The sequence below is a fragment of the Pleurodeles waltl genome, chromosome 11 (genome assembly GCF_031143425.1).
Source record: "Pleurodeles waltl isolate 20211129_DDA chromosome 11, aPleWal1.hap1.20221129, whole genome shotgun sequence".
NCBI lineage: Eukaryota > Metazoa > Chordata > Amphibia > Caudata > Salamandridae > Pleurodeles > Pleurodeles waltl.
The window spans coordinates 504,558,633-504,579,354 of NC_090450.1; the positions used below are offsets into that span (position 1 = coordinate 504,558,633).

The window sequence follows — 20,722 nt, forward strand, 5'->3', positions numbered from 1 at the left end:
AATATCAAATGCAATGTCATGTTAAAGGCAATAGGCAGCTAACCTAAATATCAAATGCAATGTCTAGTGTCATGTCAAAGCCAATAGGCAGCTGAGCTGAATATAAAATGCAATGTATAATATCATGTCAAAGCCAATAGGCAGCTGAGCTGAATATAAAATGCAATGTATAATATCATGTCAAAGCCCATAGGCAGCTGAGCTGAATACAAAATGCAATATATAATATCATGTCAAAGTCAATAGGCAGAATATCTAATAGCATGTCAAAGTCAATAGGCAGCTAAACTGAATACATCATGTCAAAGTCAATAGGAATGCAATGTCAAAGCCAATAGGCGGCTAGACTGGATACAGCATGTCAAAGCCAATAGGCAGAATACAGAATGTAATGGCTAATGCAATGTCAAAGCCCATAGGCGGCTCAACTGAATACAGAAAGTAATGGCTAATGCCATGTCAAAGCCAATAGGCACAATACAGAATGTAATGACTAATGCAATGTCAAAGCCCATAGGCGGCTAAACTGAATACAGAAACTAATGGCTAATGCCATGTCAAAGCCAATAGGCAGAATACAGACTAATGCAATGTCAAAGCCCATAGGCGGCTAAACTGAATACAGAAAGTAATGGCTAATGCCATGTCAAAGCCAATAGGCGGCTAAACTGAACAAAACATACCATGTGCTACTGGTGAACATTGAGCAACTAATATGCGCAGTGGTGAAACACAAAGTCATTGGTCAAAACAAAACTTTATCAAATGGCAGGACAGAGGGGGAGACAGTGGAGGCAGTGGAAGTTGTTGTGTCTGCAACGGTATGGTGTTTGTGTGAGTGCCTGTGGGATGAAGTGTGGTGCTTGTGTTTGCCTGTGCCACTCTTGTGTGCTGCCTTGTGTGCATGCTCATCTGTATGTGTGCTTGGGATGGGTTGGGGTTGAGGAGAATAGGACTCGGAAGTGGAAGTTGGAGGGGGGACGGTAGAAACAGGGACAATGGCTGCCATCAGAGAGGAGGCCAGAGCCTGAATCGATCTCTGTTGGGCCGCCAATCCACCATGATTTCCCTTCAGAAATGCATTGCATTGCTGCATCTGGGATGCCAGCCCCTGGATGGCATTCACAATGGTTGACTGCCCTACAGAGATGGATCTCAGGGGTTCAATAGCTTCCTCACTCAGGGCAGCAGGGCTCACTGGGGCAGGGCCGGAGGTGCCTGGGGCGAACAAGATGCCCACCCTCCTGGGTGAGCGGGCACAGGCAACTCGCTGAGGGGCTACTGGGAGGGTGGTGCTGGTACGGGGGTGGTGGCTGTACCTGTAGCTGGGGTGGTCACAGAGGTGTCCGCCACCACTAGGGAGCTCCCATTGGAGGAGGTATCAGAGTCTGTGTTGTCCCCTCCAGTCTCCGCCGTATTGCTCCAATCACCCTCCGTCCCACTTGTTCCCTGAGCGTCGGTGGACCCTGCCTCCAGGGTCCTCTGGGGTGCAGCTCCCTCTGTCGCCAGTGCCCCTGCTCCTCCGCCAGATGATGCTAATGCGCACAAGGACAGGATGACAAAACAAGAAAGGGGGAGAGACACAAAGGATACACTGGGTCAATGACTGCACCAACACCACCGTTGGCGTACACAGCACCCTCACACACAGGGAACAGGCCTACGCACTATGCATTGCACTACCAGTGAAATGGCTAGTCACCAAGGCATGAGGAGGAGCACACACCGCCAACTGCATCACACCCGGGACCCATGTAGCCCTGCCTGGAAGTGACTACGAACAAGCTAAGTCACCTGTATTTGCCATGCAACCATTACCCTTCAGAGGATCCATGCTGCAATGTATGGCCTGGCCTTAGGGGCACCCACTAGCACACAACCAACACCCGGATACCACCCCGCCAGCATAAGTTGTAATGATACCCACTGTACTCCCCCCTGTTGTGACTGCTGTGATTCCCTCCAACGTCCATCCAGCTCAGGGTAGGCCACCGCCAGTATGCGGGCCATTAGGGGGGGGGTCAGGGTCCAACGGGCGCCCCTTCCTCGTTGGGAGGCCATCCCCAGCTAGGCCTCAGAGATCTTCCGTGCCCAGCATCTCAGGACCTCCCACCTTTTTCGACAGTGAGTGCTTTGCCTGCTAATGACCCCCAGAGTCCGCACCTCCTTGGCGATGGCACACCATATTCCCTTCTTTTGATGGGCATTGACCTGCAGAAGCAATAAAGACACAAAAACACCATTAAATTAACAGTCAAGGCTGTCACACACATGGCCCACCATGCCTGTTTCCATCACCATTGGCACACACATTGCCCAGCGCAGGACAGGTACACCACCAACAGATAATACCCAGCCCTTACACAATGCCTTCACACACATCCCCATGCATCCATGCCACATGCATCGTGCCCACAGTGTACTCACCTGTTGGTCTGGAGGCCCATACAGCAGTCTGTACTTGGGTAGGACCCCATCCACCAGTCGCTCCAACTCCTCAAAAGTGAAGGCTGGGGACCTATCCCTGGTCATACGGGCCATTGTAGGTTCCAGACACGGGTCACAGCAGCACATGCAGTGTAGGTCTTCTCCTGTAGAAGGTTAGGCGGTGTACAACGACTGCCTACTGCCACGGTGCACAACATCGGCGGAATTACCTCACTTCCACCTGTCCCTCCACACAGGACAGGCGGTCGCCATTTCAGGGGGGGTGAACAGGCCTATCGATAATTGCTGCGTCAGAGGATAAATAGGCACATACTTTGAAAATTACACTGTCCCAATACATGATTGCACGATGTGGACTGCTGTTGTGGTATAGTTGTTCAAATTGTGACAGCCTACTCACTCTTGTGCCCCTTGGATACCTACTGCTGTGGATGAATAGGAGATGGAGACATATCCCCATGTACAGACCCCTGGTGGACTTAGCTACACTGGAGGACAGGCACATAATACTCACCTATAGACTGGACAGGGCCACAATCACAGAGCTGTGTGCCCAGTTGGAGCCTGAACTGATCTCAGCTACCCTTCATCTGACTGGGATCCCCCCTCTTGTGCAGGTTCTATCATTGCTCCATTTCCAGGCAACAGGTTCTTTTCAAGTGACAGTGGGCTTGGCAGCAGGAATGTCACAGCCAATGTTCTCAATTGTGCTGGCAAGAGTGTTGTCTGCCCTGGTAAAACACATGTGCAGCTACATTGCTTTCCCCAGGTGGAAGATTTGGCCAAAGTGAAGGCTGGATTCTATGCAGTGGGACATATTAACTTTGCCGCCCCCCCGGCAGAATGAACAGGTGTGCAGGAATTGTAAGAGTTTCTACTCCATGAATGTGCAGATGGTGTGCCTTGAGGACCACAACATCCCCCACGTCAATGCTAAATATCCTGGGTCGGCGCATGATGCCTTTGTTCTGAGGAATAGCAGTATCCCAAATGTGATGGCCCAACTACGGAGGCACAGGGTGTGGCTTATAAGTGAGCCTTGGTCCCCGCCCATTGTGTGTTAGTATATGCCTCTGCTGTTAGCCAAATAGGATAGTGTGTGGCTAAATGTTGTCCCTCAATACTTGCAGGTGACTCTGGCTACCCAAACCTATGGTGGCTGCTGACCACTGTGAGGAATGCCAGGACAAGGGCTGAAGAACGTTATGATGAGGCACATGGGTAAACCAGAAGGATCATTGAGAGGACCTTTGGCCTCCTGAAGGCCAGGTTCAGGTGCCTCCATCTGACAGGTGGAATCCCTGTGCTACTCACCCGAGAAGGCCTGCCAGATAGTATTGGCATGCTGCATGTTGCACAACCTGGCCCTCATACGCTATGTACCTTTTCTGCAGGAGGAGGAGACTGGAGATGCCCCTGCAGCAGCAGTGGATCCTGAAGACAGTGAGGATGAGGAGGATGAGGATGTGGACAACAGAACATTAGTGATCCGTCAGTACTTCCAATGACACAAAAGTGAGAGTGCAACTTCACATATCCATGACTATTGCTGTATTCTGTGTGGCAGTGGCATGCTGGCATTACCCACTTGTTACCTCTACTTACTGTCACCTATGGATTATCTTTTTACAGATGTTGGTGATATAACAACAATGTCCTGGTGTGATCACTACAACCAGCAAAAGGTAATTCATTCTATGCTCTCAAGGGTGTTGTTTATTGTAGTGCTAATAAACTGAGGGGAAAGTGCAATTGAATGGGCTGCATAAAACTTGAAAGCGCCATGAGCAGGACTGAAAAGAAACAAAAAAAACAATGACAAGTAACTTTATCGGACAGCGGGAATGCGATTGGCAGTCCTGTTGTACAAAACTAGAGGGTGCCATTAGCGTCACTGAAAAACAAAACAAACAATGTTACTTGTCATTGTTTCGTTTATGAGGCAAGAAAAGTCCAGTTATGAATTTACAATGCCAATAGCTCTAACTCAAGCAAATGCAAGACCTATTGCATTGCAAATGCGTGTTTTATGTATTGTGTTTTCTGTTGTTTTATTGTCTATCTTATTTAATTTGACTCGATGCAGCCCCGCAGAGCACTGTAAAGTCTTTGCATTGAGATTTTGTTTTCAATTTGTCAGTTTTTGTGAAAATGTCTAAATAAGGGCAGTGGCGGGCAACTGAAAGACCCTGGAGCACAGTAATTCGAAAAGCACTTCTAAATATGATGCAAAAAATTATACTTTATACAATATGGATGTGCTAAATGTAAAGTCGAGAACTTGCCACATACTGTAAATGATCATGCAGGGCTCAAGGAAAGAAACACACTAGCTAAATGAGATGGGGAAGACAACTGAAAATAAATATTTTTCACAGCCAATTGAGAAGTTAAATCCACCTATCGCTCCCACATCGTGGAACGGGGCCTGATTACAATTTTGGAGGAAGGTGTTAATCCGTCCCAAATGTGAAGGATATACCACCAGCCGTATTACAAGTCCATTATATCCTATGGAACTCGTAATATGGCTGGTGGTATATCCGTCACATTTGGGACGGATTAACACCTCCTCCAAAGTTGTAATCAGGCCCACAGGCTCCTACTCCACATCAGAACCTCCTTTCTTTTGGAATTCAGAAGAAGCGGAAGACCTGGTGCTTCACTTAACCAACCTACCACAGGCAGAGCAAGGCACACTGGCCTGCTCGGACTCAGGATACCCTTGTTGGTGATAGTCCACTTTACAAACACACATAACATTACAAATACACATAACTACCTAAAAAAACATTTATCATCAGAAGCCCTAAACAGGACCAAGATGATCCCATTATTCATCTTGTTAAGCTGAATCACCCTTTGGGAATTAGGATAATATGCAAAAACACCTCTGCTGACAGAGAACCTAGAATCAGAGAGGAAATGAATGAAGATAAAATACGGACACAGACTAGTTTGCACCATAATGCCCCCTTGTAAACCTCAATGGTGACACTAACGGTGCAAAAGCCGCAGTCTAGGACAAGAAATGTATGATTTAAAAGAATTAGTTACTGGATTGGAAGGGTGGTTCAGAAAGCATTTCTAGTTACGATGCCACTTGCATATGTACAAAGAGCTGCCAAAAAAAAGTGAAACTCTAAAGGTACCCAACATCTCCAGCACCCAAAAATGTAACCTCCCAGGGCATTAATTATAATAACAATAATGTCATTAAAAATCTCAACTCAGTACAGTATGAACTGCAGGCTAGTGCCTATAAAGAGGGAGAGGGCGGTTAACTAGCTTAGCCCTCGGCAGTACACATTCACAGGCGGACTCGCTTCCACTCAGCCTAAGCTTACAAACTAGTTACTTCCACTTAGAATCCCCATTTCCAGGCCTTTACTAGTGCTTACTGAAAACATTTCATGTAGTTATGTGTATCTCTTTCATATTTGTGTCCTTTATTAGCATTCAAACTTATGAATAAAAATGCAATATAAAAATACTCTTCCTTGTATGGCAGCGTTGGCCATTAATAGCGGACACTAATTGTCATCATTTATGAGTGCGCAGATATAGAAACTATTCGTAGTTACCGCCTACATGTTGTAATGGCCAATATCCGGACAAAGAATTGTTTTATCCTGACTAGTCTGCTGCTATATTCACTGCTATATTCACATTAAGGCGGTCATTACAACAGTGGCGGTAAAAGCCGCTTACCGCCGTGCAGAAGGCCACCAACACACCGCCGCGGCCATGGAATTCCGCCACAGCTATTATGACCCACATCTCAGAATCCAACAAAATCCAGACACCCACACAAGTCCGCCACACCAAAGGTCAGTGATAAACTGGCGAAAAAAAAAACATCACGCCAACAGAAATACGCCCACACTATCACGACACACAAATCCACGCAGCGGTATTCTATTGGCGGTACACACTGCCGCACTCAAAATACACACACTCTTACAAAATACACACACTCTTACAAAACACAGCCACATTGGACAATTCGAAACACACACACCTGAAACACATACACACCCCACTCCCACACACCCAATACAATATAAAACACACACCCACATCACCCACAAACCCCTACGATCACTATTAGACAGAAGGCCCGAGAGAGACACCACCATCCACAAACTAGCATCCACAGGCACACAACACCATCACCCACAGAACTTCCACGCACAAAACACCACACACCACTACATATCACCACACTTATCACCACACACACCACCCCACACATCACCTACACCACTCCATGGAACGGCAAAGACACCCCAGGTTCTCGGAGGAGGAGCTCAGGGTCATGGTGGAGGAAATCGTCTGGGTTGAGCCACAGCTATTTGGAGCACACCTCAATTGCAAGGAAGATGGAGCTATGGTGAAGAATAGTCGACGGGGTCAACGCAGTGGGACAACACCCAAGAAATCAGGAGGACATCAGGAAGAGGTGGAACGACCTACGGGGGAAGGTGTGTTCTGTGGTCTCAAGTCACCACCAGGCGGTTCAGCGGACTGGCGGCGGACCCCCACCTCCTCCCCCACAACTAACAACATGGGAGGAGCAGGTCTTGGCGATTCTGCATCCTGAGGGCCTCACAGGAGTCGGTGGAGGAATGGACTCTGGTAAGTCAAACCTTTAACTACCATATCCCCCACCCTACCTGCATGCTATCCCCACCCTCGCCCCCACCCCTATCACTCCAACTCCTCACAAATGTCCCAATATCACAAACCACCCATCCCAACACCAAGCCCTGCATGCAACACCAACGCATGGACACCCATCACTAAAGCATGCCCACTGCACATACCCATACACACCCCTAAACCATCATCACACAAGCCCCCACACAGGAATGCCAGCACTGGGGTACACGCTCACCCACCCATTGCACACCATGCCACACACAGATGCAATAATCATGCCTTTCCACCCCTGCAGGACCACTACCCAACGTCACCAGACAGGAGGGTCCAGACATCTCCACTCCACCCACAGAAGAGGCCCACAGTGATGACAGCACCTCTGTCCACCTGGATCTAGATGAGCAGCCCGGACCATCGTGGGCCTCGGGACAGTTGGTTCCCCTCACACAGGCACAGGCCACCACAGACCTTCCCCCCTCTGGAAACACCAGCACAGCACCCACCCAGCGGGCCCATACCTCCATCCCCAGGACACGTCGATCAGCTGTGTGTCCACCACTACAGGGAACCCAGGATAACCCACCACCCCAACAACAACGGGGACCTGGGGGCAGTGGCAGTGAGCACACGGTCCAGGGGACGGAGGCCCAGGAACACAGGGGAACTGGGAGGGCTGCTGTACGACAGGGGGCGGACAGGCCAAGGGAACCCACTCTCCACAAGGCCCTCTCCTCCATCATGGGAGCATACCACCACTCCCAGGAGACGATGGCAACGGTACTGGCCAAGTTTCAGGAGACCCAGCGCATGCAGGAGGAACAGTATTTGGGGTTCAGGGAGGAACTCAGAACCATCAACTCTGCCCTGGGCACCATCGTAGGGGTGCTGAAGGAAGTACTCAACACCAGGAGGGACACTTTGGCACTACAAGGGGCCCCTGACACTAGCATGGACGATGAACTGGCCACCACCTCCGCCGGCGCTAGTGGACAGGAGGCACCGCCACAGGACCACCACACCAGGACCCCACCCCCTGCAGACAGAGAACCACCCCGCAAACGGTCCCTGAGATCCAGGAACAAGACAGAGCACAATGCCAAGACCCCGCCAAGAAATGAGACCACCCTGATTGTCATCCCACTGTCCCACTTTGTCACCCTGTCCATATTGAAACTGCCCCAGCTCCACTTCCTATGCCCATAAGGGCAATGCACCTGTGAGACTAATAGACTGGACTCTGCCATGGACATTCCTCCACCATCAACCCTCACCATTTAACTTCCCCCTCCAATATTTTTTATTTAAATAAACACACCTAAAGCACCAAAAGATCAGGAGTCTGTCTGTGATTTCGAAATAGTGTATTTGCAATTACAGTGACAAAATGTTCAGGAAATAGTAATGTCAACATACCTATGTCACACAGCTCTAGTCCCTGAGGAATCTAAGCAGATGACACACGTTGGGACCCACACCTGTGAAACCGTAAGGGAAAGTGACAACTCAGTGACCATACACTGGGTGAAATCGACAGACAAGATAGAGGTAGAAGTGTAAAAGTACATGTAGTAGGCATGAATGCATTCTCACCTGTGTTTCACTGGAAATATTGCTGGATGACTGAGTCCCTGTTCTGCATGTCTTCTTCCTCTGCTTCCTCCTCATCACTGTCCACAGGCTCCACAGCTGCCACAACACCGCCATCTGGACCATCCTCCTGCAGAAAAGGCACCTGTCGTCGCAAAGCCAAGTTATGAAGCATACAGCAGGCCACGATGATCTGGCACACCTTCTTTGGTGAGTAGAATAGGGATCCACCTGTCATATGGAGGCACCTGAACCTGGCCTTCAGGAGGCCGAAGGTCCACTCGATCACCCTCCTAGTTCGCCCATGGGCATCATTGTACCGTTCCTCTGCCCTTGTCCTGGGATTCCTCACCGGGGTCAGTAGCCATGACAGGTTGGGGTAACCAGAGTCACCTAATAGCCACACACGGTGCCTCTGGAGTTGACCCATCACATAAGGGATGCTGCTATTCCGCATGATGTAGGCGTCATGCACTGATCCAGGGAACATGGCATTCACATGGGAGATGTACTGGTCTGCCAAACATACCATCTGTACATTCATGGAATGATGACTCTTCCAGTTTCTGTACACCTGTTCACTACTGTGTGTGTGTGTGGGGGGGGGGGGACCAAAGCCACATGTGTCCCATCATTGGCACCTATGATGGTGGGGATATGTCCAAGGGCATAGAAGTCACCTTTCACTGTAGGCAAATCCTCCACCTGAGGGAAAACGATGTAGCTCCGCATGTGGTTCAGCAGGGCAGACAACACTCTGGACAATACGTTGGAAAACATAGGCTGGGACATCCCTGATGCCATGGCCACAGTTGTTTGAAAAGACCCACTAGCAAGGAAATGGAGCACTGATAACACCTGCACTTGAGGGGGATTCCTGTGGGATGGCGGATTGCTGACATCAGGTCAGACTCCAATTGTGTACACAGTTCCTGGATTGTGGCACGGTCAAACCTCTAGGTGATTATCAAATTTCTTTCCTCCATTGCCGACAGGTCCACCAGCGGTCGGTACACCTGAGGATTCCGCCATCTCCTCACATGTCCCAGAGGACGGTGCCTATGAAGGACAACAGCGAGCACAGTCAAACAACTCAGAGGTATGTACCCACAGTCTACACAGAACACCATTCAATCACAAAACGTGGCCTGTATGTGTGTTCAGAGTAGGCCTAAGTATGTGTGACGCAGTTGGTAATTAGGCCATGGTTAACATTGGACCCTATGGGTCCCAGGAGCCAATGACGATGTACGCCGGCGGTGATGGTACGCACCGCCTTGGACGTGAACGCCATTTTCTATCTGTTAAATCACTCGATACCTGATCTTCGACAGGAGAGGACCTATACTGCAAGTGCTGCTGTGACCTCGGTCTGGAAGAGACAATGGCTCGTGCGTCTGGGGAAAGGGCCCCTGCCTTCACATCGGAGGAGTTGGAGAAGCTCGTCGATGGGGTACACGCTACTCTACAGTCCTCCAGACCAACAGGTAAGTACACAGGGTGCATGTTGTATGGGCTATGCCTGTGTGGAGAGGGCTGGTTGTAAGAAGGAAGGGGGCAGAGTTCTGAGTGAATGAAAGACGGTGGGTGCATGTGCCACATGGCAAGGGTAGGGATGGGGGACACTCACTTTGATGGCGCAGTTGGTAATGACTTCTCTTCTTCCCCTGTACATTTCATGTAGGTCAGCGCCCACCAGAAGAAGGATATTTGGCGTGCCATCGCCAAGGACGTCCGGACCCTGGGGGTCCACCACAGACGGAGCACCCACTGCCGGAAAAGATGGGAGGTCATTCGCCGCTGGAGCAAGAAGACGGCAAAGGCTCAGCTGGGGATGGCCTCTCAACGTGGGAGGGGTGCCCGTCGAACCATGACCCCCCTGATGTTCCGGATCCTGGCAGTGGCCTACCCGGAGTTGGATGGGCGCTTGAGGACATCACAGCAGACACAAGGGGGTGAGTACACTCTCATTCAGCTGACTTTGTGCGCAGTGGAGGGGTCTGGGTGGGGGAGGAGGGCTGTGGGTTTCCCTAGGCCAGGGCGAGTTCCGTAGGCTAGGCCCCTTCGTAAGGCATGGCCCTGTGGCCCCCCACCCCACCTCTGTAGAGTGCCAACTACAGCTATTCATGCACCTGTGTCATCTATGTGTGCATATGTCGTCCATAGCCTTGTAGGCCATTTCCCAGGAATTGCACTGTAGAGCCTAACAGCGCGACGTAGTGCAGGGGGCTTCTGTGTCTGTCTTGTCCGCCAACCGCCAACGGTAGCGGTAAGCCATGCACTCAACATGTCTTGCTTCTGCCCCCCCCCCCCCCTTTTTGCAGTCCCCCTGTTCTTGTGTGCTTTAGCATCATCGGGTGGAAGAGCAGTGGCACCGGAGCACGAGGGAGCTGCATCCCACATGGCCATGGAGGGCCACACTATGGACTCTGAATACACCAGTGGAACGGAGGGCGGGGGGAGCACCACAGTGGTGACAGGAGCTGAAACCAGCGACACAGACTCGTCCTCCGATGGGAGCTCCCTTGTTGTGGCGGCAACATCTGTGCCCCCCACTTCTACAGGTACAGCCGCCGCCACCCCCCCTACCAGCAGCCCCTCAGCCTTCGCCCGTGCCCGCTCACCCAGGAGGGTGGGCATCACCTTCACCCCAGACACCTCAGCCCCTGCCCCTGTCACCTCTGCTGCCCTCAGTGAGGAGGCCATTGACCTCCTCAGGTCACTCACTGTTGGGCAGTCTACAATTTTGAATGCCATCCAGGGTGTAGAAAGGGAGTTGCAACAAACCAATGCATTCCTGGAGGGCATTCATTCTGGTCAGGCGGCCCTTCACCGAACCTTTCAAACTCTGGCCTCAGCACTAATGGCAGCCATTGTCCCTGTGTCTAGCCTCCCCCCTCCAACTTCCTCCACCCAGACCCAATCCCCTGTACCTCTGCCTATCCCAAGCACAGCATCAGACCAGCCTGCACACACCTCACCACACAAGGGAAGCTCAGGCAAACATAAGCACCACACATCACAATGGCACTCACGCAAGCATCACACACATACAGACACACCAACATCCACTGCCTCCACTGTGTCCCCCTCCTCCTCGTCTCCCTCCTCCCTCCCAGTCTCGTCTACACTCACACCTGCATGCACTACCTCTACAGCCACTACGTCCGCACCAGCACACCCACCAGCACACCCTGCTCACGTGCAGTCACCACCCCCACTACCATTCACATGTCCCGTGTGTCCTCTCCCAGTGTGTCTGTGACGCCCCCTCAGAAGATACACAAACGCAGGCACACACCCACCCAACATACATCCACCTCACAACAGCCTCCAGCGCATGCACCTGCACCCAAAACCACAAAACTTACACCTCCTACAACCACCACCTCTTCCTCCACTCCCAAACCCCCTCCAGCTACCTGTCCCAGTGTCTCCAAACAACTTTTCCTGTCCATCCTTAACCTATTTCCCACCACCCCCCCATCCAACTCATAGGTCCTGAACTAGCACCTCAGCCACAAAATCTACGGGACCAGTGGTGCCTGTTGTCACAGGTATGTGGAGTGCACCGGCCACCAGGACAGCCAGTGTGTCACGGAGCCACAGCACAGCCAGTCCCCCCCTGTGAAGCACCAGAAGTTGGCCAGTGCCTGGTGGGAGAGGGGGAAGACTCCAGCCACCCAAGCCGCACCCAGGGGTCCCGGGGGGAGTGTGGACTCAGCTGTGACTCCTCCCAAGGTGGGGAAGGGCCAGAAGAAACCCGGCAAGTCTTGGAGGAGCAGCACAGCGGAGAAGACCGCCATCATCCCGCTGGCCAGGAGGGCCCAGCCAGCCCCATCGTCGCTGCTCAGGAGGCCAGCGCCAGCCCCATCGTCACTGCCCAGGAGGCCACCACCAGCCTCATCGTCGCTGCCCAGGAGGGCCCCGCCAGCCACAGCCAAGCTGCCCAGGAGGGCCCCGCCAGCCACAGCCCAGCTGCCCAGGAGGGCCCCACCAGCCACAGCCCAGCTGCCTAGGAGGGCCCCGCCAGCCACAGCCCAGCTGCCCAATGAAGGACCGCCAGCCTCAGCCCAGCTGGGCAATGAAGGACCGCCAAGTCAAGCACCGCTGAACAGGGCAAGCACCGCCAAGTCAAGCACCGCTGAACAGGGCAAGGACCGCTGAACAGGGCAAGGACCGCCAAGTCAAGCACCGCTGAACAGGGCAAGGACCACTGAACAGGGCAAGGACCGCTGAACAGGGCAAGGACCGCCAAGTCAAGCACCGCTGAACAGGGCAAGGACCGCCAAGTCAAGCACCGCTGAACAGGGCAAGCACCGCTGAACAGGGCAAGGACCGCCAAGTCAAACACCGCTGAACAGGGCAAGCACCGCTGAACAGGGCAAGGACCGCTGAACAGGGCAAGGACCGCTAAGTCAAGCACCGCTGAACAGGGCAAGCACCGCTGAACAGGGCAAGGACCGCTGAACAGGGCAAGGACCGCCAAGTCAAGCACCGCAGAACAGGGCAAGCACCGCTGAACGGGGCAAGGACCGCCAAGCCAAGTCAAGCACCGCTGAACAAGGCAAGCACCGTCTACTCAAGCACCGCTAGCCCATGAGCGGCAGGGGCACTGACACAACAGGGACCGTCACGGGGTGAGTGATACACTCTGGGCACCAGTCCCCCTCCAGAACCAGTGGAGTATCACATCCACTAACTCTGTCCTTGGCAGGATGAAGCACTCTGGGCACAAAGCCCCCTCCAGAACCAGTGGAGTATCACATCCACTACCTCTGTCCTTGACAGGATGAAGCACTCTGGGCACCAGTCCCCCTCTAGAACCAGTGGAGTACCACATCCACTACCTCTGTCCTTGGCAGGATGAAGCACTCTGGGCACAAAGCCCCCTCCAGAACTAGTGGAGGCTGTTATCCACTTGTGAGACTGTGGCTTTGCACTCCCCAGGATGCAGCAGTGGGCACACCACCCACTGGAGAGAATTGAGAGACTGTGGCGTTGCACTCCCCAGGATGCAGCAGTGGGCAAACCACCCACTGGAGAGACTTGAGAGACTGTGGCTTTGCACTCCCCAAGATAATGCAGTGGGCAAACCACCCACTGGAGAGACTGTGGCTTTGCACTCCCCAGGATGCAGCAGTGGGCAAACCACCCACTGGAGAGACTTGAGAGACTGTGGCTTTGCACTCCCCAGGATGCAGCAGTGGGCAAACCACCCACTGGAGAGACTTGAGAGACTGTGGCTTTGCACTCCCCAGGATGCAGCAGTGGGAAAACCACCCACTGGAGAGACTTGAGAGACTGTGGCTTTGCACTCCCCAGGATACATCAATGGGCATGGAGCCCCCGTCGTGGATCTGGCGTCGTGCACTCATCCGGCTGAGGTGCCCCCCCTTCCCTTCCCTCTGAGGTGCCTGTTGTATTTCTATCTGATGCCCCTGCAGTGTTCTCTCTGTTTTGATCTGGTATCGTGTGTGGGCCTCGCCCATGCATTTTGGGCCCAGTGGTCCACGGACTATGAATGGTGCAATACCTGGACTACTAATCTTGGTTTATATTTTGTTAATAGTGTATATATGTATATATTTGCTTACTGAATTTTGATATATTACAATGGTTACACTCATTTCCTTTTGTCTTTGCATTCTTCCGGTGGGGTTGGTGGGTGTAACTGTAATGTTTAGATATTCATTGGTGTGTGTGTTGTAGTGGGTGAGGGTGGGGGTGTTGCGTGTGTGTGTCCCTGTTTTTTTGCCTCCCACCTCCCCTGTGTCACAGGTGCAGTACTCAGCGTGGTCTTCGCCGCCGGCGTTGGTGCTCCTGGTACAGGAGCAGGAAGACTATTGCAGGAAGAATATGGAGTTCCGGCTCCATGGTGTCCTCCTTCCTCGTGGAGTGTGTAGAGGTGAGCATTTTCCCTTCGAAATTCCTGTTTCCGCCGTGTTTTTATCCACGGTGAATCCGCCCCAGAAAAGGTGGCGGATTGGCCTGTCATAATAGTGTGGGCGGTACATTGTCCTTCGCCTGTCTGTTGGCGGTGACCGCCGCGCTGTTTGTTTGTACCGCCGTGGCGGTCGGAGTGTTAACGTGGCTGTCTTTGTTGGCGGTTTCCGCCACGGTCGTAATTCCAAAATCTTTACAGCCGGCCTGTTGGCGGTCTTACCGCCGCTTTAACACCGTCCGCCAGGGTTGTATTGACCCCCTAAGTGTTCTTCATTGACCTATAAACTGTCACAGACGTGTACATTTCTGATTGAAAAGCTATGTTGCACGAACTAAACAAATAAGTACATGAGCTTGACAGTGTTGCATCTTGTCAATCATTCCTCTAAAACAATTATGTCATGCTGTGAAACATCCACCACATGCACATCATCATACTTCATAAAGCACCACAATAACACATACACAGACCATCACACACCATGGAACATATTTACAAGCCCTTGCACTGCCCTTATGTAATTTTTTTAACGCTAAGGCGGTGTTAAGGATGTCTTTCTGCTTGCATTGCACCACTTTGTAACCGCTTGTGCCACATTATGCCTGTGCGGGCATAATGTCTTCAAGGGGGGCGTTCCACACAAGGAGGTCTAAACAAATGGCACAGTGAAATTTACAACATTTCACTGTGCCATTTTTTACATCTTCTTTAACGCCTGCTTAAAGCAGGCGTTAAAATGAAACACCTATTATATTCACTGGGCCTTCCTGTGTTTTGCTGCACTAGCGTCAAAACTTTTGACGCTAGTGCAGCAATGTGCCAGAATAGCATAAAAAATGTTGACGGTATTGTGCTAACGACTGCCATGGTGCGCCATATCATAAATACAGCACAACCATGGTGTCATTAGCTGCCGGTAGGGGGGATCATAGCTGATGTGCCACTTTCTTGTAAATATGCCCCAATGTATTTTAAAACATGTGGCTGCTGTACTAGAAAAACATACTTACCGGTAAGTATGGAAAATCTCCCTGAGGGCATCTCATTCCAAAGGAATGGACAGCGCTCCAAATTAATAAACAGTGGCTTTGACTAATCCAAGCATTCCAAGCATTCCCCTAGCACATTCTGTGCTACATCAGTGAGTATTACTAAGTGGCAGGAGTGTGCTCAGATGTGGAACTAAAGCTCATTGTGGCACAATCTACACAGGACACAAGCTGCACCTTAATAATAACCTGACATGCATATTTTTTAAGTGGACAGTCTCTTCTTGGGGAATACTGGCACTGAATAACAAATGTTTAGTGTTACAAAATCAAATTATACCCTTTTTTTAGCCTCAGTGAGATGTAAAGATGAGTAGACTAATGAGGCTTTTAACCTGTGATCCTGAGATCTTAATTACACTCCTGAGTTGGAAGCATTAGTCCACAGTCTCACCAGAACCAGACTGGCATCCACCCAAGTCAAAACTGGTCTTGTATTTCCACTGAGAGCGGACTTGACTAACCAGTTTGGGCAGGACGGTTCCGTTAGGGGTAGGACAAAGGTTGATTTGAGAATGTTTGATCTATGTAATTGCACAGATGGACTAAAGTTATGAAAAGTATGTTGAACAGATGTTTTACCAGAAACTGAGATGTTCCCGCATTTCAGCTATCATCTTTAGAGTTCTGTAAGTCTCCCTGAGTGTGAGGGTTGCGCCAGTTTGCCCCAAGCTTTTTGTGCCTTTGGAATCAAGCTGCACCCAACTGATTTGACCCAAAGATGAAACTGATCAATGGTGCTCACGTTCCTGACTGATTTGAGGTATAGCAGGGAAAATTGTACTATTCCACTTTGTGGTGGGTCAAGAATGATTTGCATAAGGGCGGTCTCTGTGATGGCACAGGCAAGTCAAAAAGCGATGGAATGGAAAAAAGTACAGAGGTAATACCAGCAGCTCAGAATACTTCAAGCATTCCTTCATCAAATTTTGTGCTGTCTAGAAAAATAGGCTGGAGATCTGAAAATGTCTTTGACCTCCTCTCCAATCTCCCTCAACACCTACTCTCAGCGTTACACCCCTGCATACCTGTGTCCCCTGACAAAGCTGATAAAACAGTAAATCATATCATGTCTTCATACCTTCTGTAACTCCATTTCACATGGAACTTCCAATGTGGTGTTGATGTGCATCGCATTATCCAGTTTCACAAAACGTTGTTCATAGAAGCTGAAGTCAAACCTCTTGAGCTGAACAACCAAAATGCGCGGTAGACGTGTTAATGCTTGCCTCTGGAGAACCGAAGGAGAGAAGGATGCCAGAAATCAAAATGAGCTATTACCCTATTCATCTTATCAGCGCAAGACAAACAAAAATAATCTTAAAGATCTTCAGTTTAAACAATGTTAAACGTGTTCCAAGGTTATTTTCCAGGCTAGGAAAAAGGCATTGTTCATCCTGCTTTCTAGAATTCAATAGCATAAAGGTGCATATTTTTTATAAATGAAACGGAACAAAGCAAAAACAGCACTGAATGGTATGTATATATTAATTTTTAAGTCTGAGAACAGAACATAATAACTTAAATATGGAGATGTACAATATGCAAAAAAGAATAACAAGAAATAAGAAATAAACGAGCTACCAACTTAGGGAAAAAAATCAACAACACAATACTGGTGTAAATATAATAACACTATTTATCTGCTATTAGGTAACAATTTTCAATAGGTTAAAAGAACAGTAAATATCAAGTGTGTTTCGGAACAACTGATGAGTTGAGATGAATGTGTTAAGTTTACAAACAGAAAATCCATCATCTTTTCTAGTGAAATTAAACCAAGCACACCAAGTGTAGCCAGATAACAGACTTGGATCTTTTCAACTGCAGGTAACTGACTCAATTTCATATGATACTAAACAAAACCAAATATTTGTTTATAGACTATAAATGTTGAACACGTTAAAGCAAATGATTTATAAATGATAAGCTTATATGGAAAATACTTCGGAGTAGTTAGTAGTTTTACAATGATTTTCCACACATAAGAACAGAATTTAAAAATATCCGGGCACTCAAATAATAATTGTTTTAGAAATTAAATATTTGTTTTACAATGTCATAGAGTAAAATATCCAACAATTTTCCTTTAGTAGTTTAGGTGCAGTTCAATAGCAATTATATAAAACAAACAAATACCCTCAAGTAAAATTATTTGATCAGGGTGCATAATATTGTTTAAAACTTTTGAGACTCTAGCAGAAAAAGAGGCCTATTTTAAAAAATGACAGTAGGATCTTTGGGGGTTATTCTAACTTTGGAGGAGTGTTAATCTGTCCCAAAAGTGACGGTAAAGTGACGGATATACCACCAGCCGTATTACAAGTTCCATAGGATATAATGGACTCATAATACGGCTGGTGGTAAATCCGTCACTTTTCCGTCACTTTTGGGACGGATTAACACCTCTTCCAAAGTTAGAATAACCCCCTTTGTCTGGTTTAGTTTAAACTATTATTGGTGTTTCTGTAAAAGACCAGGAGCGGCTTCTCCATTAGGGTGGTGGAGCGTCCCCCCACTAACAAATACTCCCCCCAGAAAAGCCTTAGATGGAAAATAAAATAGTAATAAAGTTAATTTATTACCATTTAAATTTTCACCAAGTGTGAGGACAGGGCTGGGCCATTGGTGGAGCAGGGAGGAGTGGTGGGCTGCCTGTGCACTTAGGTTTAAAGTGCGCTTGTCTGTGTGGCCAGCTGTCTTGTGACGACCAGCCAGACTGGCAATCTTCAAACCTCTGTAACCCAGCTGTCCTAGACAGCTGGGTTACAGAAAGCACAGTCCTCTAGTGCTCTTGAGAGTGCTGAGATAGGCAGCTCCCTCCAATCCTGGTGTTTCTTGCATGCCGGTTACCAGCATACAAGAAGCGTCAGGATTGGTTAGGAGAATTGGCTGGAGCACATGGAACCTGAAGCCTGGAGGAGCAGGACATGGAACGAAGCAGATGAGGACGTTGGACGCTGGAAAGCAAGCAAGGTTAGTATCTATTTCTATTTATTTATAGTCCCCACTTGCCTTGTATGCACGCACCCACCCACTACCCATTTGCCCCCCCAACTCTTCCTCGCCGCCAGCCGCTGCTGTAAAAGAACCAAAAATTGAGGCTGTTAGAGCGGTCAGCTTAAGGGTCATCTTCCCTCAACCTTTTGCCTTCATTCTCCTATTTTTGCTGAATTTGTTTTTGTTGCCATTAAGCCTCTGTGCACTTTACCACTGCTAACCAGTGACAAAGTGTTTATGCTTTCTCATTTAAACATGGTGAAACTGACTTACACCCAATTGGCACATTTAATTTACTTTTAAGTCCCTAGTAAAGTGGTAATATATGTACCCAGGACCTGTAAATTAAATGATACTCACGGGCCTGCAGCACTGATTGCACCACCCTCTTAAGTTGCCCTTTAAACATGTCTCAGGTCTGCAATTAAGCCTGTATCTGTCATTTTTAAACTGCCATTTTCACTTGGCAAGGGAAACCTTTCCTAGGCCCAAACCTTCCTTTTTAAGGGTAGACCTTGGACAGCCCAGAGGGTAGGGTGCAACCACTACCTCAACATCCAATCCCATCCCTCATCCCACCCCAACGTCCCTAAGAAGCTTTTCCTTGCCCAACTTGACTTCTCCTTCCCTTCCCCTCTACCCCTCTGTCCTGCCTGTAAGAGCAGGGTCCCAACGACCCAGCCCAGCACCTCAGCAAAACAGTCTGCCACTGCTCCAACCAAATCTACAGCTGCTGGCACAAAGGGGCCCCAGAGTGTGATGGTTGCCACTCCTACTGTGAGCACACCTCCACCGTAGCTGCTTACATTTTAAAACAGCATTCTTCTCTCCCACCTCCTTGTTTTGTATTCATTGCAGTGTAGTGTGGCACCCACTACGTTTTATCTTTCAGCTTCAGCGCAGCACCCAGTTCCAGGCTGCCGCAAGCACTTCCCATCAGTGCTCATGTTTTGTCATGCTAAGCGCAGCCTTGCTTTACCTTGCAGCTACTGCGCTGTGCCAACATCATGGCAGCTGTAAGCACTTCCCATCAGTGCTAATGTTTTCTTCACATTGCTTTTCATGCACAAACAGAGCAGGCTGTGCTCATGTTTTGCAGCAATTTAAAAACAGTGTCCAATTTAAGGGTTATTCAACCTTCACTGTTACAAGATGGTTTACTATGTCACACGGGGCGGTTGACGTACTATTCTGCTGAACTGCTAGGGAGTTTACCATGCCAGTCCAACTTCACTGTTCACGCGCTGGCTTGGTTTTTCTTCTCATCGGCTAGGAGTTGCTCTGTGGCTAGTGGTTAGGAGTCTTCGGCATGTGGATGTAAATCCTACAATCCCACATGACGGTGTTCGTGAGGGACTCGTTCACCGGAAAAGTAGACCAGCGTACTGTCTGCGATGGGACCCCTGTGCGTGACCTACTGCCTCCCAGGGACAAGGTGAGAGAGCTCTCACGACGGTAGTGGGAACACTGTGTTTTGACCATGCAAAGAGCAAGAAACACTTTGCTAGTAATAACAATACATCAGCTATACTCTTAAATCGTTTTGGGGGAGATTTGACGTCTCCCAATAACCTGAGCCTAAGTGAGTAGTCAATCTGTGTTTTACTGATCAGGCTTATGGTCATTGCGATGACATGTCTGTATGCTCTCACTGTTGCAAGTGCCATGAGTATTTTCATTGAAACTAGATAAAAAAAGGGAACACCAAATGCAAATGGGGACTTGTTATCCACCACAGACTAAAATAAAAAAGATGCTGCTCTGTGGGATCTATTCTTCCCGCACAGCATTAGAAAACGGGGGACGAGGCTTGGGGCAATGGGTAGCTGCTTTGGGGCTGCCGCCATTTCCCCACAGGAATCTACTGTGGCACTCACAGCTGCATGGCAATAAATAAGGCACATTCTGTCCGAGCTGCATCAAGAGCTGGGTATCTGTATGTGTTCTTTCTGCCTGTGGGTGTGTGTGCCTGTGCAAGCATGTCTACCTACATGTGCTAATGGCCATCTGTGGTTCTCTGGGTAATGCA

General features: G+C 49.5%; 1 protein-coding gene across 3 annotated transcripts in view; it reads right to left on the reverse strand.

Moving 5' to 3' along the window:
• The window catches only part of LOC138265818 (ubiquitin carboxyl-terminal hydrolase 12A-like), a 735,388-nt gene that overhangs the window by 339,857 nt on the left and 374,809 nt on the right, over positions 1–20,722 (reverse strand). For all 3 annotated transcript variants that reach the window (XM_069213886.1, XM_069213884.1, XM_069213885.1), the window contains one exon: positions 16,775–16,924. In XM_069213886.1, coding sequence (XP_069069987.1) covers positions 16,775–16,924 — 150 coding nt within the window. The remainder of the gene's footprint in view (positions 1–16,774; positions 16,925–20,722) is intronic.